This window comes from Neopsephotus bourkii, unplaced genomic scaffold (genome assembly GCF_033783945.1).
Source record: "Neopsephotus bourkii isolate Nb327-2 ecotype Australia unplaced genomic scaffold, CSIRO-AGI_Nbou_v1 NB_1139, whole genome shotgun sequence".
NCBI classification, from domain to species: domain Eukaryota; kingdom Metazoa; phylum Chordata; class Aves; order Psittaciformes; family Psittacidae; genus Neopsephotus; species Neopsephotus bourkii.
In genome coordinates this window covers 4626895-4644559 of record NW_026901625.1, presented here as the reverse complement: position 1 = coordinate 4644559, position 17665 = coordinate 4626895, and the positions used below count along the sequence as shown (strand labels likewise).

The following is a 17665-nucleotide window of genomic DNA, read 5'->3' as shown; positions in this document are numbered from 1 at the left end:
TTTTCAAGCTGATCAAGGTCATCTTGGCTTGTGTTATATTATAAAGGAGTTATTAAGCCAAATGAAATGGAAGCTTGGTGCCCTACTACATCTGTTACCTGCACTCCTTCCTTCATCAGAGGTTACCCTGGCTGTCAGCTCTCCCCTAATCGTCCTGACTTGCTCCTACAGGAGCAAGTCCTAGAAGAATCACTCCCCCCAGCTCTAAGGTCCAAATGTTCCATGGATTACTATCTCATTTACTTATGCAAAATGGAGAACATCCCTTTATCCCTCTCTGTTACAAGTAATAGGATGTATCCTATGCTAGGATTTCCATTTAAACAAATAGCATTTGATTTGTGAGGTGACAGCTCCCCATCCTGCTGCCCTCAGAATAGCAAGTAAACATCCTCTCCTTGTCTGTACACATGGAAAGTTATAAACCTCATGAAAATCCCTGAGCATTGCCTGTTCTGTGTACATACCATTCTTCTCCATCTCTGTGGCTGCACCTCTGAAGTCTGCTGGGTTTGCAGGGTCAAGACCTAGATACTTATTTGTTCGAGTCAGGTATGAACTTGTAAAAAGGAGAGGTGCTGATGTTGAAGGAGACAGAGGTGTCGTAGGTTTGTCTGGTTGTACTGGGCACCTTAATCGCCGATAGACAGTCTGTAAAGAGAGAACCATGACAGCAAGTAAGTAGGATGAAGAGGAACGAGCAGATTTGGGAGTTCAGGGAACTTGGTAATCTTTTGGAGTGTCATGTTTTCTTCACTGCTGCTGGGAGTGATGGCCTCCATCCCCCAGATCAGGTTCACTTCATCAGATGGGGATGAATGATAAAAGCATTGCATGGCTCAATGTGGAAGCAGCCTCCCGAAATGGGGAAGTCTGGGATCAACCTCTTTGTCCCTCCAGCCAATGGCAGGACAAATAAGTTATCTAATAGAAATAAAAGATTTAGAGTGAAAAAACAGAAGGGATGGCAGGGAGAAAAAACTGCTCTCTTTGGCTTTCCATTACACACAGAGCACATGGAAAAATGTGAGCACAGGGCCTCAGCCGAGTCTGCACAGCAAGGATGGATCCAGGCCACGTTTCTATCATTAGACTTTTCACTCCACTTTTGGTGATCTACATGGCTTTATTTTCTGGCAAGAGATAGAAAAGTAAAATTCCCAGTGGAGAGCAAAGGAGCTCCAACACCTATATACCCAACATCCCTCCTACAGCCTGCTGAGGTGAGCTACCAATCCTCAGTGTTATAATAGAATCATGGAATGGTTTGGGTTGGAAGGGACCTTAAAGCTCATCCAGTTCCAAAGCCTGCCACGGGCAGGGACCCCTTCCACTGGAGCAGCTTGCTCCAAGCCCCTGTGTCCAACCTGGCCTTGAGCACTGCCAGGGATGGGGCAGCCACAGCTTCTCTGGGCACCCTGTGCCAGCGCCTCAGCACCCTCACAGGGAAGAGCTTCTGCCTAAGAGCTCAGCTCAGTCTCCTCTCGGGCAGGTTCAAGCCATTCCCCTTGGCCTGTCCCTACAGGCCCTTGTCCCAAGCCCCTCTCCAGCTTTCCTGCAGCCCCTTTAGGCACTGGAGCTGCTCTAAGGTCTCCCCTTCAGGAGCCTTCTCTTCTCCAGGCTGCCCCAGCCCAGCTCTCTCAGCCTGGCTCCAGAGCAGAGCTGCTCCAGCCCTCGCAGCATCTCTGTGGCCTCCTCTGGATTCGCTCAGCAGTATTCCTGCTTTCCAGCACATCTGCCTCCCTTAAAATAAACAGACATCCCCAAAAGAACTCCTCCTGATCTTGGTTGTCCTAAATGGCTTCATTAGCTCTGAAACGCTGAGAACTGAGGCCAGGAGGATCACCTCCTCATCTGTATTCCTGCTCCACCGCGAGCGGGTCTCCTGCCTCTCGCTGCTGTCCTCAGCAGGCTCGGTGCTCTCGGCTGTCCCACTCTGCTGCTCCTGTGCTTGCCGCTCTGCCCGGGACCGGCTGAAGGTTCTTTCAGCCTCCTGAAGGTCCGTCAGGGTCACACCCTGCAGAGAAAGCCCAAGAGAGAGCTGGTAAATGTGCACGTTTCCATTCCAGATCCTGCAGGTCTGTTTGAAATGCCCAGCGGGCCTCTCCATGGCCAGGCCAATGCTTTATCTCTCTGCAAACAGAAGCAATTCTGCTGCCTTTAACACATTTTGCAGTGTACTGACATCAGCACCGGCTCAAAGCAACCCAAGCACACACGATCAAGCTACACACTAAAAGAAGGGTATACTGCAGAAATGAGAACTCCAAAACCCAACCCGTGTGTGCCTGGGGAGTGTTTTGTAATAGTTCCCTGCAGGAACTTTGGCCAGAACCTCTCCAACACCACGTGAGGACAAGCCCCTTGTCCTAAGTAACAATGTACAAGAAAATCCTGCCTCTCTATTCATGAGCTCTCTTTGTCCTGCACACAAACATGAGTATTTCCATTCCTTACCTGTGTGGACCTGCGGGTCTGCCGGGCCTGCCTGGATCGTGCCTTCCTCAAGGATTCCGCTTCCTCATCCCGCACTGGAGTCAGATATGACCTGGAAAAAGGAAAAGGGGCAAGAAGAGGTTAAACTGAAAGCAGATGCTCTGGCCTCCTGCCTCTGCCAGCTCCTGAGCTATTGTTCTCTGCTATGTGGACAAAAAGAATTTCACCTCCATTTACCAAGACTGCTGCCTTCTGCTTTGGGACAACTTTCCTGGGAGTCTATGATACACAAATGACATTCTCCCTGGAGGCTCTAAATAAACCCTTTAGAGTTGGACATGTCCTGTTCAGAAAGGTGCAACTATTCACTGTGTGATTTGTTCCATTCCGTGCCATTGCATCATTAGGAAAAAGAATAAACCAACCCACAGAAACCACCCCTCATTCAGATAAAGATCTCAGGAACAGAAATCCTGCACTGGCACATTCCTCAGACCCTCCTTCCTGTCATTATATTCACGATCATATTCCTGCAATCTGCTGCCTTCATCAATATGAAACCCATCGTGCTAGAAAACCTGCTGCATGGCAGGCACCTTGTAGAGACAAAACACCTTGACACAAAGCCATGAAATGAAAGAAACGACCTTCACACCTCCGGAACAAAGCATGAAAACCCCTTGGTTAAGATGCAGAGCTGGTCACCACCACGCTGCATTAAACCTGTGAGATTCCAACAGAATTATGCACAGGAGAATGCATAAACCAAGCTCTCTGCCCTGGCATTGCCTGTGGAGGATCTGGAGAGGAACTCAGCCCTGATCTGATCAGTCTGATTTCCATACCGGTGGAGCAGCTTCCCTCTTAGGAAAGATTAATTAGACTGGACTCTTCAGCCTGGTGAACAGGGAATGATTATTAAGTGTCTCAGTGTGCAAGGATGAGGGTGCCTGAAATGTTCCTTTGTAGGTCTATCACTGCCACAGGTTAACAGAGTATTAAGGATCTCCATATGGCCAAAGAACAGTTAGTCAAGCAAAGGATGAACGGTCTATTAAGGAATTAGATTACTTTGTCCTTGGACTCTTTTCCTGCTTCTCTGCTACTGATCACTTGCATGGAAGAGCTAGCAAGCTGAACAGGTTTTGCATTGGATCCAGTATGTTAAAACACTTACGAGAAGGATTATCAACACTGACAGCACCTGTAAACCTGGATCATGCTAAAACCATCTACCCTGATGACTTTTATCCACCTTCTCCATCTAGTGCTCAGCACTGATTTAGCTGTGCACTCCACAGTTAGCAGGGGTTCCTCGGACTGTCTGGAGGTACATCCATGGCAGCTGGTCACCTCATGTCTTCTGGTGTGCGACACACGTGAGTCTTCTCACCCCAAACTGGTGTTAAGTATTCGACCTAATAAATCACACCCCAAACTCCCCTGATCTGCAGAGAGCACAGGAGAGAGTGCAGGATCGATGCCCCTCACTGCAGACTTCTGGAGGAGAGAATCCTGCTTGAGGAGCTGGCTGTGATGGAGACGCAGAACTGCACTTCCACGGTGCCATTTATCACCTTCAGAGAGAGCCTCCAGCAGAGATCATGTGAGTGCATTGCAGAGGAACTCATTTCTTCCCATTGATTACCCCGACAGCCACACTAGCTGTGATGGATACACCAGCAAGGGAAGTGCCTGAAATTCAGGGGGCCCATTGCCTCCCAGGAATGGGCTGCTTCCTGAGCAGAAAAGCTGCTGTTTGATGAGTGAAAGCTGTGCAGCTCCTGAGTTTGCAGACAAGTTTTTATGCAGTGCACGTGGGCTACCCAGGTAATGGTACATTAAGGAAACAATGAGCATTTGCTGCAGCTTTTGACACAAGTGGAATAGCTGCTATTTGTACAGCATCCAGAAGTAATAAGCTGCCTGCAGGAAGAAGGCATTGGGAAAATACACTGCAAATGAAGTTTAGAGGAGTAGTAAGAAAAAATGAATAGTTCCTGGAACATATAAACCAAGTAAATTTGTAGCTAACTGAGGTGGGCAACAGCTTTGAATCAGTGCATTTACATCACATACAAGGACAGAGGTGTGGAGTTACATACACAGCATGTGAATAAGAGGAGGAAAGATGAGACCTGCCCTTGCCTGAGGAGGAGTTGGGCTCATACAGGTGCTCAGGAACACTCCTGGTATGAGTGAGCAGCACAAAGTCACGTTGACAGCACCTGAAGGGCTTTTGTATACAGAGAAAATCACAGTGAACTCCCCTGCACTGGAGGACAAATGAGATTTCCATGGTGGTTTCAACTGAGGTTTGGAAAATCCATTGGGAACAGCCCAGGCGGGTCAGACGGGGCAGGTCTGCTGAGTACAGCATGGATGAGGGATTCCCCTTGTCTCGGGGTTTAGCCACAGCTTGGCGTTGAGGAGTGTATGGGGACAGCAGGACATGAACCCTTTGTGTCTCTCCCTCCATCGTCCTCTCCTCTCCCAGGGTTTACATAAAACTACAAACACAGACAAACAGCAGCAGCAGTTTTGGGTATCCAACAGGGACTTAACCTCCAGCCGAGCCTGTTCTGCAGGTCCAAGTCTGGGCTGCAGCTTTTATCGATTGCTGACTTCTGGTTTCCTTCCATTTACCCAATCCCCAGTTCTTGGAGCTCACCCAAAGCCATTTTCCAGGCATGAAATAACTGAATTCTCTGAAACAAGTCTTTGCCCAGGGACACAGCTGGCTTCTCCTCGTAAGCAGCTACAGCCTTTACCTGGTGCTGAAAGGAGGTGGCTGGCCTGTAAAGCTATTTCAGATGCAAACCCCAGACTCCATACCAGCAATTCAATCACATTTCTGCTCTGTTTGATGGGGTTTTTTTGTGTGTTTGCTATTTTTTTTCCCTTTGGGAAGGAAGGAGGGAAAAGCCAGATTTTACAGTTGTAGCTGATGCTTCACTTTGCTCACAAGCTGAATGTTAAGAGAGCAGAGCGTGCTAAATGGGATGGAAGAAATAGAGAACAGATTCACTGCACGGAGATGACAAGTGTGCTGCAGCCACAAAGCACGGCTGGATGACGGGGGGAGAGCAATACCCTGCTCTCCAAAGCAGAAAAACTGCAGATCACAGCAAGCTGCAGGGACAGGCAGCAAATGGGGCACGAGGCACTCGGCGAACAGCCCCCTGTGGGGTTAATGATGTATACAAGAAACCCATCACTTCCTCCAGTGCAGGGTCTGTGGCATCCTACTCATTCAAGCCAGGATCACACAACCCAAGTGGATCTGCAAAGAAATGGTCCTGTGTGTTGTGTTTTCCCACCATAAGCTTCCTCTGAGGAATACCTGACACCAGAGCAGCCGTGGTGCTGAGTTCAAGGCCTGTGGAAAGCAAGAACAGATTCTCCCCAGAGTTTTGGTTGCAAATACAAGCAGCAGAATATAAATTGGGAGAGATGTGTACGTGAGAGCCAGCAGAAGCACTGCTGTAGCTTAGAGTTCCGGAGGCAGAGACCTTGTCCTGCTGCCACACGAGAGCTATAGCTTTTGATTTGTGCATTAGCTGGAAAACAGCTGGGAAGTGCACGATGAGTCTGGTTTCCATTTTCTTCCTGTTTTCAAGAAAACACCTATTGTTTCTGTTGGCTCTTTGAGCAACTTCCTCTAGTGGAGGGTGTCCCTGTGTGTGGCAGGGGGTTGGAACTGGATGAGCTTTAAGGTCCCTTCAACCCAAAGCTGTCTGGGATTCTATGAATCAGGTCAGCGTGACACAAGACGGATCCCAACTGTTCATCACCATCTCAAAGCAAAAGGAGCTGCAATAAAATACTAACAGAAGGAGAGATTCAAAGCAGGGCAGTGGTAAGCCTAGATATACAAACTGGAAAACCACAAGAGCATATCTGCGTGCTGGAGATCCTTTGCCAGAGGGAAAAAAAGAACCCCCTCCAGAGTAAAGGGTGAATGATGCAGGACAAGAAATGACAATCCTCTGTTAACTGGTGCACAGATAACAAGAACAGATGATGAATTTCTCCTGACAATGGGTTCCCTCCATCCCCACCAGGTCCTTCTCCAACAAACCCACATTGCCACAGCCAGCACAGTCAGAACACAAGCTGTGAATGTGACGCTGTTGGTCATGAACTGGAGCTATGCTTGATGGCAGGGAGGTTGGAACAAGATGATCTTAAGGTTCTTTCCAACCCTAACTATTCTATGATTCTATGTGGCTCTTCTAAGAGGAAAGTTTGCTGTGGGCAGGAGATGCTCCATGGGTCATCTCAGCCTGAATACTGTGATTCAGGAGTGACTCTGAACCACACTCACCACACTGGAAACCACAGTGACAGCTTTCTTGGAAGCCAGGACAGACAATACGGGTAAGGGCAGCCAGGCCCAGGTCTGGTGTCCTGCACGTGGAAAGCCACACAGATATTCAGACTCTAAAATGTTTGAAATGGCTGTTCTTAAAGTACAGTATCACTATCCCAAACATGTCAGGATTTTATATCTTCATCATATATCTCTCTACCGCTCTTACTTACATCCATATACATTTATATGGATGTTATATATATGTGTGTGTATATATATATATACACTGAAAAAAGAAGGATAGGGAAAAAAACCCAGCAAATCATCAAGTACTGATACTGTTCCCCTGGAAACAACTGGAAAAGTACAGCATCCCAGCAATGCATTCCTACCAACTGGAAATTTGCCATTGGCTAAGGAACTATCTCTAAGCTGGGGGAGGGAAGAGGAGCAAGCACGAGTTCTGTAGGCAACAATGCTGACAGCAACTCCCAAAATACAATTCCTTAAGTTGGATAATAAAGTATGGGCCAGGCAACAAGTCAATCCTTGACAAGCACATGGAGACAGAAAACTCTCCTGCTCTTACACCCCAGCAAGCGATAGGTTTCAGTGTTTCACTGTGTGCATCCCTGTGATAATGTGCTCTGCACACCAGCACTGACAGGACTCATCAGAGACACTGCCATGAAAAGTTGGCTGACTATCATTTGGGAAGACCACTGACAGCAGGAGAGAAGGACAACACATCACACTCTACAGGCGTTGGAGCTGGGAATGAGGAGACAGAGCCAGCCAATGCCGAGTTACCTGATAAGCTGAGGACAGAGGGATAACAGGATCCTGCTCTCGGGAGCTGCCGTGTTTCAGTCTGGACTGTGAGTTCCCAACTCTGGGAAGTTTAAAGCTCTGCATTTCAATCATCTGTTTACAGCATGATTAGCAGGTTGACAACAGAAGATTAAATTCTGTATTTGCAACAGCTTTGCTTCACTCAACATGTCCAGGTGCTGATCCAAGAGATTAAGAGACTTGTGATCTTTGTCATTTGTTAATCACAAGGAGTACCCTCTGTCCCTCCTCAGAGCTCACGCTTTGATGTGATGTTTACAATGGGCTGAGGTTATACATACAGCAGCTGATGCTCTAAGAGTACTTCCAGCATCCAGCTCTTGCTGATTTGGTGTGCGACTCCCCATCTGCCCAGGCTCACGTCTTTGCATGGGGAGACCTTAGAGCAGCTCCAGTGCCTAAAGGGGCTGCAGGAAACCTGGAGAGGGGCTTGGGACAAGGGATGTAGGGACAGGCCAAGGGGAATGGCTTGAACCTGCCCGAGGGGAGACTGAGCTGAGCTCTTAGGCAGAAGCTCTTCCCTGTGAGGTGCTGAGGCGCTGGCACAGGGTGCCCAGAGAAGCTGTGGCTGCCCCATCCCTGGCAGTGCTCAAGGCCAGGTTGGACACAGGGGCTTGGAGCAAGCTGATGAATAAAATGAAGGCAAAGATGTGAGTGTCCTGCCCCTATCAGTGTTTTGCCTTCCCGTTTTCAACTGAGCCCACACTGACATTTTAAGCAACATCAAGTAGACCTTGTACAGCTTCCCCCAGAGCCAGTTCAGTCTCAAACAGAGCAAGAAATCCCTGAAAAGCAAAACTAATTCAGTTGGCAAAAATCTGAATATCTGGGAAATGGCTTTTTGCAAATAATGAATAAAATAAAATCCAAATTTGGTGGTGACAAAGACGGTTCAGCTTCTGAACTAGGGAAGCCTGAGGAGAAACGTTCCCTTGGCAAGCACAGCAGCGCACCAGAGCAGCCTCCGGCCGCCACCTCGTGGAGGCAGCCACCGAAGAGGTGCTGAGAGCAGCTTCCCGAAGAGAAGCAGGGATCAGCCCAACTGAGTTACTGAAAACAGCCCCGATATTAACAACGTAAAAGGTTTTCCACTGCTATCGAGCTAAGACTGACATTTCTCAGCATGTGGCAGTGGCTTTGGGTCAATCTCGAGTGCCCACTATTCTCTGGGACAGAAGATGAATGAAGTTTGCTCAAAAACTTCTCCTATAGAAATCCCAGGGTGGCAACCTGCCTTTTGCCCATGGAACATCCACGGGTAGGTGCTATGGAGCAAAGAATTTCAGGGAATAGCTGGTTTTATGCTAAATTAGCTCTCCGTTGTCCCATCCACAGTATCTCACTAATATTCTGGGTACATTCTTTAGTTTAATGGCTATATTTGGACACAAACAAGTATTTGCACATGTTTAAGCTAGGAGATGCCCCAACTTTGAGCATCCAGTGTGCAGCTGGAACCAACCCTGGCTGCAGAGCTGCATTACACAAATGTGCTGGTAGACACAAGGATTAAATGGGTGAAACACGTCCAGGGTTATGGTTAGTAAGGAGGGAGGAACTGCACACAGATTTGGCATGTAGGGATGGGAAAGGCAGATTTACCTTCTGCTTGCTCCATGCTGTCAAGCTGCAGTTCTTTTACACTGGTTAGCTCAAGTGGCCCCTGCTTCCTTTCCTTGACCATTCCTGGAGGGTCCTGCATATATCCCTGCTTTGAGCCAGGCTCCCCCCACGAAGCAAATGCCAAAACCTCCCCCTTGCCCCTGGATGCAGTCAGCGGGCGGCTGAGCTCGCAGCACCACGTCTGCTCATCTTCCTCACAGGAAACCAGGCTCAGCCCCAGTGACCCCCATCCCACACCTCGACCTTTTCCCAAATGAAACCGCAGCCTGATTTCCGATCGAGCAGGAGCAATCTCGCCTCTTCCCAACATGGACAATCCAAGGGGCAGCAGAATTCCTGCCCTCCCACGTCACCTCCACCCGCAGCCCTTCAAAAGAAGGGCAACTTTATCTGAAGGAGATTAGCTGCAGAAGGGTGGCACAGCAATGCTTTCAACAGCAGGTGCCAGATGATTGTTCAGGCCTTGGCAAGAGGGAGAACTCTTAACTTTCTGTTGCCCACTGTGTAGTGTGGATGGGATCCATCCCTTGGCAGGGAGCAGGGACCTTGCACAGCATCCCCAGGGACCGTTCCCAGGAGAACTCAGACCACTCAGCTCTATGTCAGTCAGTGACAAGGATTATAGGGTCAGATACTCCTGACAAAGTCCAAGGTGGTGGTGAGATAACACTCCCAGCTTCTTCTAGCAGCTCCTCTCCAGTGGCATTTAAACACCCCTTGAATGCAAATCCCAGAGTTTAACACTGACAGAGATCAGGGTTCCTTATGGCTTGGCCTCATAATAAGGGTTAAGAGACATGCTGCGTGCCCACACTCACCCTCGAGGAGTCATGCTCTGAATTTGGACAGGACAGGAATCACGAGGTGAAGGGACCTGCCAAAAATTCATCTAACTACTGGTGGAGGAGGATTTGGTTATTAATATATTATTAATATATGCTGCTATAATTAGCAGCTGGATCCTCAGAATGAAGAAATGAGGAATGAAAATCCAGTTCCTCTTGGGAATGAAGCAGAAGAGAGCAGTGTTCGCTGGAAACATTTACCTAGCACAGCAGGGGATGTTCTGGTGGAGCAGGGCATCAGCCTTGAGGCTGCTGAAGACACAAACCCACCTCAGTCCCGCTCTGGATTTAACCAAGGAACTGGTCAGAATACACTCAAAATCCAGGAAGAGAGGGATGTGTTTCCTGTCTCACAACCTGTCTGCTGCCAAGTGCTATCACCTTGCTGGCATCTTTGTGAGGACCAAGAAGAACACTCACCATCGCAGAATGCAGTTGGAGAAACATAGAGAGGGGGGGATAAGGTCAAATTAAAATCCCAGTTCTTTCAAAGCCAGGCCCCATTGCACATTCAGGAGTGTCCTTTAAAACCAGACACACAACTGAGGGCACAGACGTGCCTTCCAGAAGCTCCCAGGCACAACCAGCCACAGGCTTAGCTGCGTGGTGGCCTCTCAACCTCTGTTGAGAACCTAAACCTTCATAGAATGTGAAAGGTTTCAGCAAGACCCAACCCCTCCAGAGCTTCCTTTCAGCACCAGCTACCTCGTGGCACATTCCAGCTTGGCAGGACCTCCATGCAGCAGGGACACAGCTCCAGGCAGCCTCCAGGAACCTCTAGAGAGGGGCTGCAGTGTAGGAACCCCAGGAGGAGAAGTGACCACAGCGTCCTGCACTGAAGCTACACGGACAAAGTTGTGGGTGAACTTTATGGATGGGCTGTGGGTGGCACTAGAGGCCGCTGTGATCCCGGATGAAGGTGGATAATCCACTGGGCTGCAACCAGCACGACCCCATCATTCCCCATCACCTGCTTGCACCAAGTGGAAACCAAAGGGGTTGTGCAGCAGGAAGAACGAGGTCCATGTGATTGAAGCAACTTGGTCTAGCAAGAGGTGTCCCTGCCCATGGGAGGGGGGTTGGAACTAAATGATCTCAAGGTCCTCTCCAACCCAAACCATTCAATGATTCTATGATCTAGTGTAGGCACAGCATGCACACACTCATAATTCACCCTTAGAAGAGGTAGTGCTGCTTTGAGTTCAGCTGGACACCCTGCATCTGCAGTGTGAGGCAGTTTGACACTGGCAGGAGATCATCAGAACGGGCAAAGAGCAGCGTTGATCCGTGCCTACAGAGCACCCATGAGAAACAAAAGGAAATTGCCTGGCAAATATACTGATATTGACTTGGAGGGTGGCATGAGGCCAGCTCTGGGCACCGGCACAGCACTGCAGCACTACAGAGGGAGGCAGCTGGGCATGTAAATAACCACAGCAGCAGCTTGCTGAACCTCCAGACATCTGGTGCTAACACCAGGCAGTGATTTGCAGGTAGATGAACTGCATCATGTTTCTCCAAAGTGATCTCCCCTGCGCTGCCACCTTTTCTGCTTCTTCTCTCCTCTGCTTTCTAAGAGCCTGAGGCCGGAGTCACACCATTTCCCAGCTACTGGAGCGTTTGCTCACCAATTTAGCTGGGAAACAAGCAGCAGGTAAAGCACCACAGATGAAACTGCAGAGTACAGCATCCAGCTCAGGTGGCAATAAAGACAAGAGGGATGTGGAGCTGTTGAAGTGAGGCCAGAGGAGGCCATGGAGATGCTGCGAGGGCTGGAGCAGCTCTGCTCTGGAGCCAGGCTGAGAGAGCTGGGCTGGGGCAGCCTGGAGAAGAGAAGGCTCCTGAAGGGGAGACCTTAGAGCAGCTCCAGTGCCTAAAGGGGCTGCAGGAAACCTGGAGAGGGGCTTGGGACAAGGGATGTAGGGACAGGCCAAGGGGAATGGCTTGAACCTGCCCGAGGGGAGACTGAGCTGAGCTCTTAGGCAGAAGCTCTTCCCTGCGAGGGTGCTGAGGCGCTGGCACAGGGTGCCCAGAGAAGCTGTGGCTGCCCCATCCCTGGCAGTGCTCAAGGCCAGGTTGGACACAGGGGCTTGGAGCAAGCTGCTCCAGTGGAAGGGGTCCCTGCCCGTGGCAGGGGCTGTAACTGGAGGAGCTTTCAGGTCCCTGCCAACACAAACCAGGCTGTGGGTCTATGAAACACTAGGACGGGTCAGTGTAAGGGTTAGTGGCCACCAAAGGATGCAAAGTAGCGGCCCAGAGCACTTCCCAGCCCTAGCAATCCCTTCTGCTTTAACCTTTTGCCTTCATGCAGATAATTTAAGGCCACAAGTTAGCAGACATCCCTGTGATCTAATATTAGATGATAAGCTTGTTTATGTTTCTGTTGCTAAGAGAAAGCTGGAGCTTTGGAAACACTGAAGCTGACCCAACGCTGCTGCAGCAGCTGCCGGTGGGAACCGAAATCCATGCAGTGCTTCCTGATAACTGCTTGCCATTTTCCGTTTTGGTTTTATTCTACTGGACTTGGTCTCCTTCCAAAATAAGCCTTTCCCATTCAGATGACCCGTCCTGTTCCCCTAGGTCCATGTTTCCTAGTTCAAAAGGTGCAGGCAGCTCCCCAGTCAGTTAAGTACATCCTGCTGTTGGAGCTCACATTCATAAGTGAGGTTCCCTCCACCCACAAGCACAATGCATCATCGCTGCTCTTTTTCCTCTCAGCATCAGCTGAAGGTGGGAGGATTGTTCTGGTGTTTCTCTTCGCATTACCATAATTCACAGGAGATGGTTCTCTAATAAAAATGCAGGGGACAAACAGATCTTCTATAGTATTTATAGAAACTGATTTGGCAAGGAATGCCAATGCAGTAATATTAATAGATGCTCTTTGGGGCATCTACAAGTACTGTCACAGTCAAGTTCCCTGTTTGCAGGCTGCGCCAAAGGTTTAGTGGGCTTTGTGGAGCTAGAGCTTCTGCAGCTTGATTCTGGGCTTGCCAAAACAGGGACACTGCTGTGAAACAGGAAGCGTGAGCCAAGAGCACAACCCTCACTCTGCTCCTCCTCTGCACAACCTCACTTTGCACCGGGGTATCTTTTGGCAGCTCACCTCAATTCAACTGCATGTGACACTAAAGCCAACTGACCTCTAGCAAAACAAGGAGCTTACCCATAATGTTAAACATAAATGTTCTTACAAAGACACTCCAGTAGCTATTTCAAAGTATGTCCCTGCACACAGCGTGGATGAAGGCTGCTCACCTGGAGGCTTGTGATAGCAAAGCATTCCCTGTGCTAGTTCTGGAGAACAGGACCCAAGCCCCACCAGCACTGGAGGTGTGAGTGTGAGAGCACAGCCCACCTTCCCTCCTGGCCACGCTGCAGCTGAAGCCAAGAGAAGCCGGCAGCAGTCCTGGCCTCCCTCCTCGGGAGCTCCACCACCTTCTGCTTTGCAAGCTGATCATTTCCATTATTGCTTTCACGTCTTTTGGCTTCAGGCCACTGAAACACGTCAGAGCACTCTCTCTCCACTCAGGAAGGTAAAAAGTTATTGAGTTTGGAAGGATCCAATTACTGCAAACACCCCATGAACTGGTTGCTGGTCAGAAACAACACAGCTCATCTGGGTTTCATTTATCACCATTTCCTTTCACTGATGCCAGCAGAAGAGAAGTTGCGGAAGTTTATTCTTGTTTGCAGGAATAAATACAGGTCATTTGCTATTCTATACTAAATGCACATTTCCTTCTGTACTTCAGTGCAAATTTCCTTTGAGAAGAGCACCAGCTACCCCAGGTTTATATTTCCTCAGTGTTAAAATACCATCATACGATAAGATAGAAATACCACAAGCAGATCTAGAGTAATTAAAAATGCTGCTACTGCTGCAATAGCCTAGGGTGCAGATGGCAGATTTCTGTTTCTGTACTAAGTCTCCCTTTAAAGTCAATGCAAGCTGATAGAGTGTGGATCACCCCTGTATCACACACCTACTCGCTCCAGGAATGGCTGTTTTCCTCCACTAACTGCAAAGGGAATCCATGGGACTTGTACAGCAAGGACATCTCCACTGGGGCACGTAACTTTGCTGAGCAGAGTCAGGTGGATGGATTTTATCCAACTGAGTCCCAGTCCAATGCTCTTTTTAGATGGGATTAATGTTACAGAACCTACAGAAAGCAGCTACTGGGCTGGCTGTCCTAGGATGGTGAGACACTGGCACAGGGTGCCCAGAGAAGCTGTGGCTGCCCCATCCCTGGCAGTGTTCAAGGCCAGGTTGGACACAGGGGCTTGGAGCAAGCAGCTCTAGTGGAAGGGGTCCCTGCCCATCACAGGGATGGACTTTAAGGTCCCTTCCAACCCAAACCATTCCATGACTCTGTACATAGAGGCATTAGGGACTGAGATTAGTAGCTAAGATGACTACTGAGGAAAAAAGGCAAACAGAAACCCACGAAAACTCCATTTCCCCTACAAGCCAGCGACGAGCCGGTTTAACACCCCACGCTGGAGCAGAGGCAGCAGCCTGTAACGCCATGTTACAGTCCTTACACCCCCACCATCACCACCACGTGAGAGCTGCTCACCAGGAGGACCGACACACACCAGCACTCTGCTCACTGACCTTCGGCGCTCCCTGGCTTCCTCAGCTGAGAAGTCCTTCCCTGCGGGTGAGGCAGCGCCGGCATTCGCAATGCTGTTAGCAGAGCCCAGTACAGCGCGGTTTGTGATTACACCTAGGGGGGTGCTAGCAGAGATGCCCTCTGTATTTTTCTCTGCAGCAGAATCAGTTTGTTGCCTGAAAGGGGCTCTGAAATAGAGAAGACAATAATGGAAAGCAAAGCAAGTGAACTCAAGTGCTGACCCAGAGCAGCCGCCTCAAGGGGAGGGAGCACTGACAGCTCGTCCTCTTCGCTCTAGACTCATGGTTTCATAGAGAACAGCACACAGTTAAACGAGGAGAGGAAAAAGCAGGAGGAATTTACAGTCTTCACATCCCTGTTTGTAGCAAAAATGATTAGGAAATGTACCTGGTGAATAAGCAGAAGGAATGAACTCCGAGAGCTTGTACACTGAATGCCCAAGAGCAGCCTGAGCACAACATGGTCTCTATCAGGGTACCAAGAGGCCACAATTGACCACTCCAGTGAGGGAAGAAGCTATGTAAGGTCCAGGATGGCTGTTAACTGCCTGCTGGTGCACACACACACACTATTGAAACTGTCCAACACGACCATCCTGGGATTGCTTATCAATGCTTCCCGCATGGAAGCCCACTTCCAATCCACAATCTACTCCATAACCTAGAACTTCCAACCCAACTGCTGATTTCCTGCAGTGTTATCTCAGCTGTGAGCTGTTACCTGGTATACTGGCAGGCTGATGCAGTAGTGTTCACACTGAGAGATGTGGGGCAGGAAGAGACAGGTTGCCACGGGGTGCCCAGTGAGGTAGATGAACCAGTGGTAGTGGGTGAGGTAGCTAGAGATGTATTGCGACTGGCTGAAATGTAGGGACTGTTGAGGTCACTACTTCTACCAAATGAAGCACTGTAAAACATCACAAAATCACGTCCTTCAGAGCACAGTCAGTATTCAGCAGAACATCACCCCAGCTGGGCTCTCAGCTGGAAAGGGAGCAAGGATTACATCTTAGCAAACCGTGTGGAAGGCGACTAGGGTACCCCAGAGCAGCAGCACCCTCTGAGCTGAGCCCAGCTGAGTTCTGGGGAGGGAATGACGGTGTGGAGGTGAATCGGTGAAGATCAGGGAAGAGCAAACCCTCCAAGCAGTGGAAGTGGCGCACACGGAGCACCCCTGTGCACTGGGGAAAGGTAGAGACAACGAGCAAGGATGAGGTTGCTTAAAGCAGGGAAGGAGAGAGTGACACAAGCAGGTCTGGCTGCATCATAGAATCATAGAACAGTTAGGGTTGGAAAGGACCTTAAGATCATCAAGTTCCAACCCCCTGCCATGGGCAGGGACACCTTGCTCTAAACCATATTACCCAAGGCCTTGTCCAACCTAGCCTTGAACACTGCCAGGGATAAAAGGGATAAATCATCTCCAAAGGATGTGCAGGACTTCCAGTTTTAAGAACTTATTTTCAGTGGCTTTAAGCCCTGGCAAAGATGATCACATGGGGCATTAATTGTCATTGTTAAGGCACGTTTGGCACAAACTCTGCACTTCTGGAAAACAGCTGGAAAACCTGCTCAGAAAGTACTAAGAATGAGCAAGGGAAATCCGTATCTTGGCAGTTTAAAACACCCCCTTCAAACCATTCTGACTGAAAAGCTGTCAGTGATCAGTGCTCATGCTTCAGAGAAGAGATAGGAGAAAAGGAGCAGGGCTCTCATCTCAGGATGTGCCCTGGGGCTTTCCTGGAGGAAATCCCCCCTCAGTGGGAGAAGCTGCACATCCCTAAATGCAACTCCTTATCGCACGTGCTACAGCCCCATGCATGGGCTGCTCATTGTCTGCACAGCGCAAAGGGGCACCCATGCAAGGTGCAGGGTCCTGTCATGCCTTTCCCAGCAACTGGTATTCCTGGTTGCTGCTGGTCAGTCTGGGCTGCCTGCAGGACCAAAGGCTGGAAGGCTGCCTCTCACTTCCTGCATCCTAACGGCTCCCATGCCACTGCACGCGGAGGAAAGTGGTTGCACCAGGAATAAAAGCTGACCTAAAGGAAAAGCAGCCCAGGACAAAGAGCTGCAAGGTTTATGGGTAAGTCAAGGACAATGGACTGGAATGGGAAGTCAACACCAGAGCGTCAGAGACAGCAGCCCAAGGCTGAAATAAAACTTGAGAGGGGCAGGACAACAGCCCAGGCTGGAGGTTGGAAGAAGGATCCAGCCCAGGTCACTTAGGCACCCAATTTACACATCAGTTTTACATGCCAAGGCCCCAGCCAGCCCAGAACAAGCAGCTGGTCCCTAGACAGCCAAAGGAGAAAAAAGGGCATCCTGGAAGGTCTCCATAGGGAGGAACCTTACATTTGGGCTCTTCAGTTGATGGCTGATTGCCATCTCCAGGCCACAGAGGAACAAGCAAGTTACTGTCATCAGGTAGCAACCTCCACCAGACCCTAAACAACACTTCCTATGGAAAACCAGCCCCTGCTCGGGGGCAGGAAGTGCTCTGGAAGCAAGTGCCTCCCTTCTTGGCTCTCTGCACCAGAGGAAAAGGCCAAGCCCTGGAGACGGGCTGGGAGGAAGGCGGGAGCAGGGAGCAAAGCCTGGCTGGGGTGGGCGTGCGGAGCAAGCGGCCGTGAAGAGACAGGCATATGGAGGAGATGATGGGAATGAAGTGTGTGCCAGGGGAAGGAACAGGAGGAGCTGCAGGGGAAAAGGTGGTGGCAACCCGGGGGGCATCAGGGCTGATGTGGCATCATCTGAGGAGAACCCAAGGTTGGGGATGAGGAGCGGCTGCAAAGAAAGAAAGGAACTTGGTCAGGAAGGGAGGACACGGGAGGGTTATTAAGTAAGACCTGACAATGACTGGCGTTCAGAAGGGAAACAAGAGAACAGAAGCAGCACCAGGTGCCTGGGAGAGGGCAGGTCTGGGGGAAGGAGGAGAAATGGAGGCAAAGAGCATGG

The 17665-nt window shown here is 49.7% G+C and overlaps 1 protein-coding gene across 6 annotated transcripts in view; it reads right to left on the bottom strand.

Moving 5' to 3' along the window:
* The window catches only part of PPP1R12B (protein phosphatase 1 regulatory subunit 12B), a 99297-nt gene that overhangs the window by 32039 nt on the left and 49593 nt on the right, over nucleotides 1-17665 (bottom strand). For 3 of the 6 annotated variants that reach the window (XM_061363125.1, XM_061363123.1, XM_061363124.1), the window contains exons 13-17: nucleotides 15432-15617; nucleotides 14693-14878; nucleotides 2458-2548; nucleotides 1847-2017; nucleotides 468-651 (exon numbers count right to left, since the gene is read on the bottom strand). In XM_061363125.1, coding sequence (XP_061219109.1) covers nucleotides 468-651; nucleotides 1847-2017; nucleotides 2458-2548; nucleotides 14693-14878; nucleotides 15432-15617 — 818 coding nt within the window. The remainder of the gene's footprint in view (nucleotides 1-467; nucleotides 652-1846; nucleotides 2018-2457; nucleotides 2549-14692; nucleotides 14879-15431; nucleotides 15618-17665) is intronic. The other 3 variants (XM_061363126.1, XM_061363127.1, XM_061363128.1) reach the window with 2 other exon arrangements.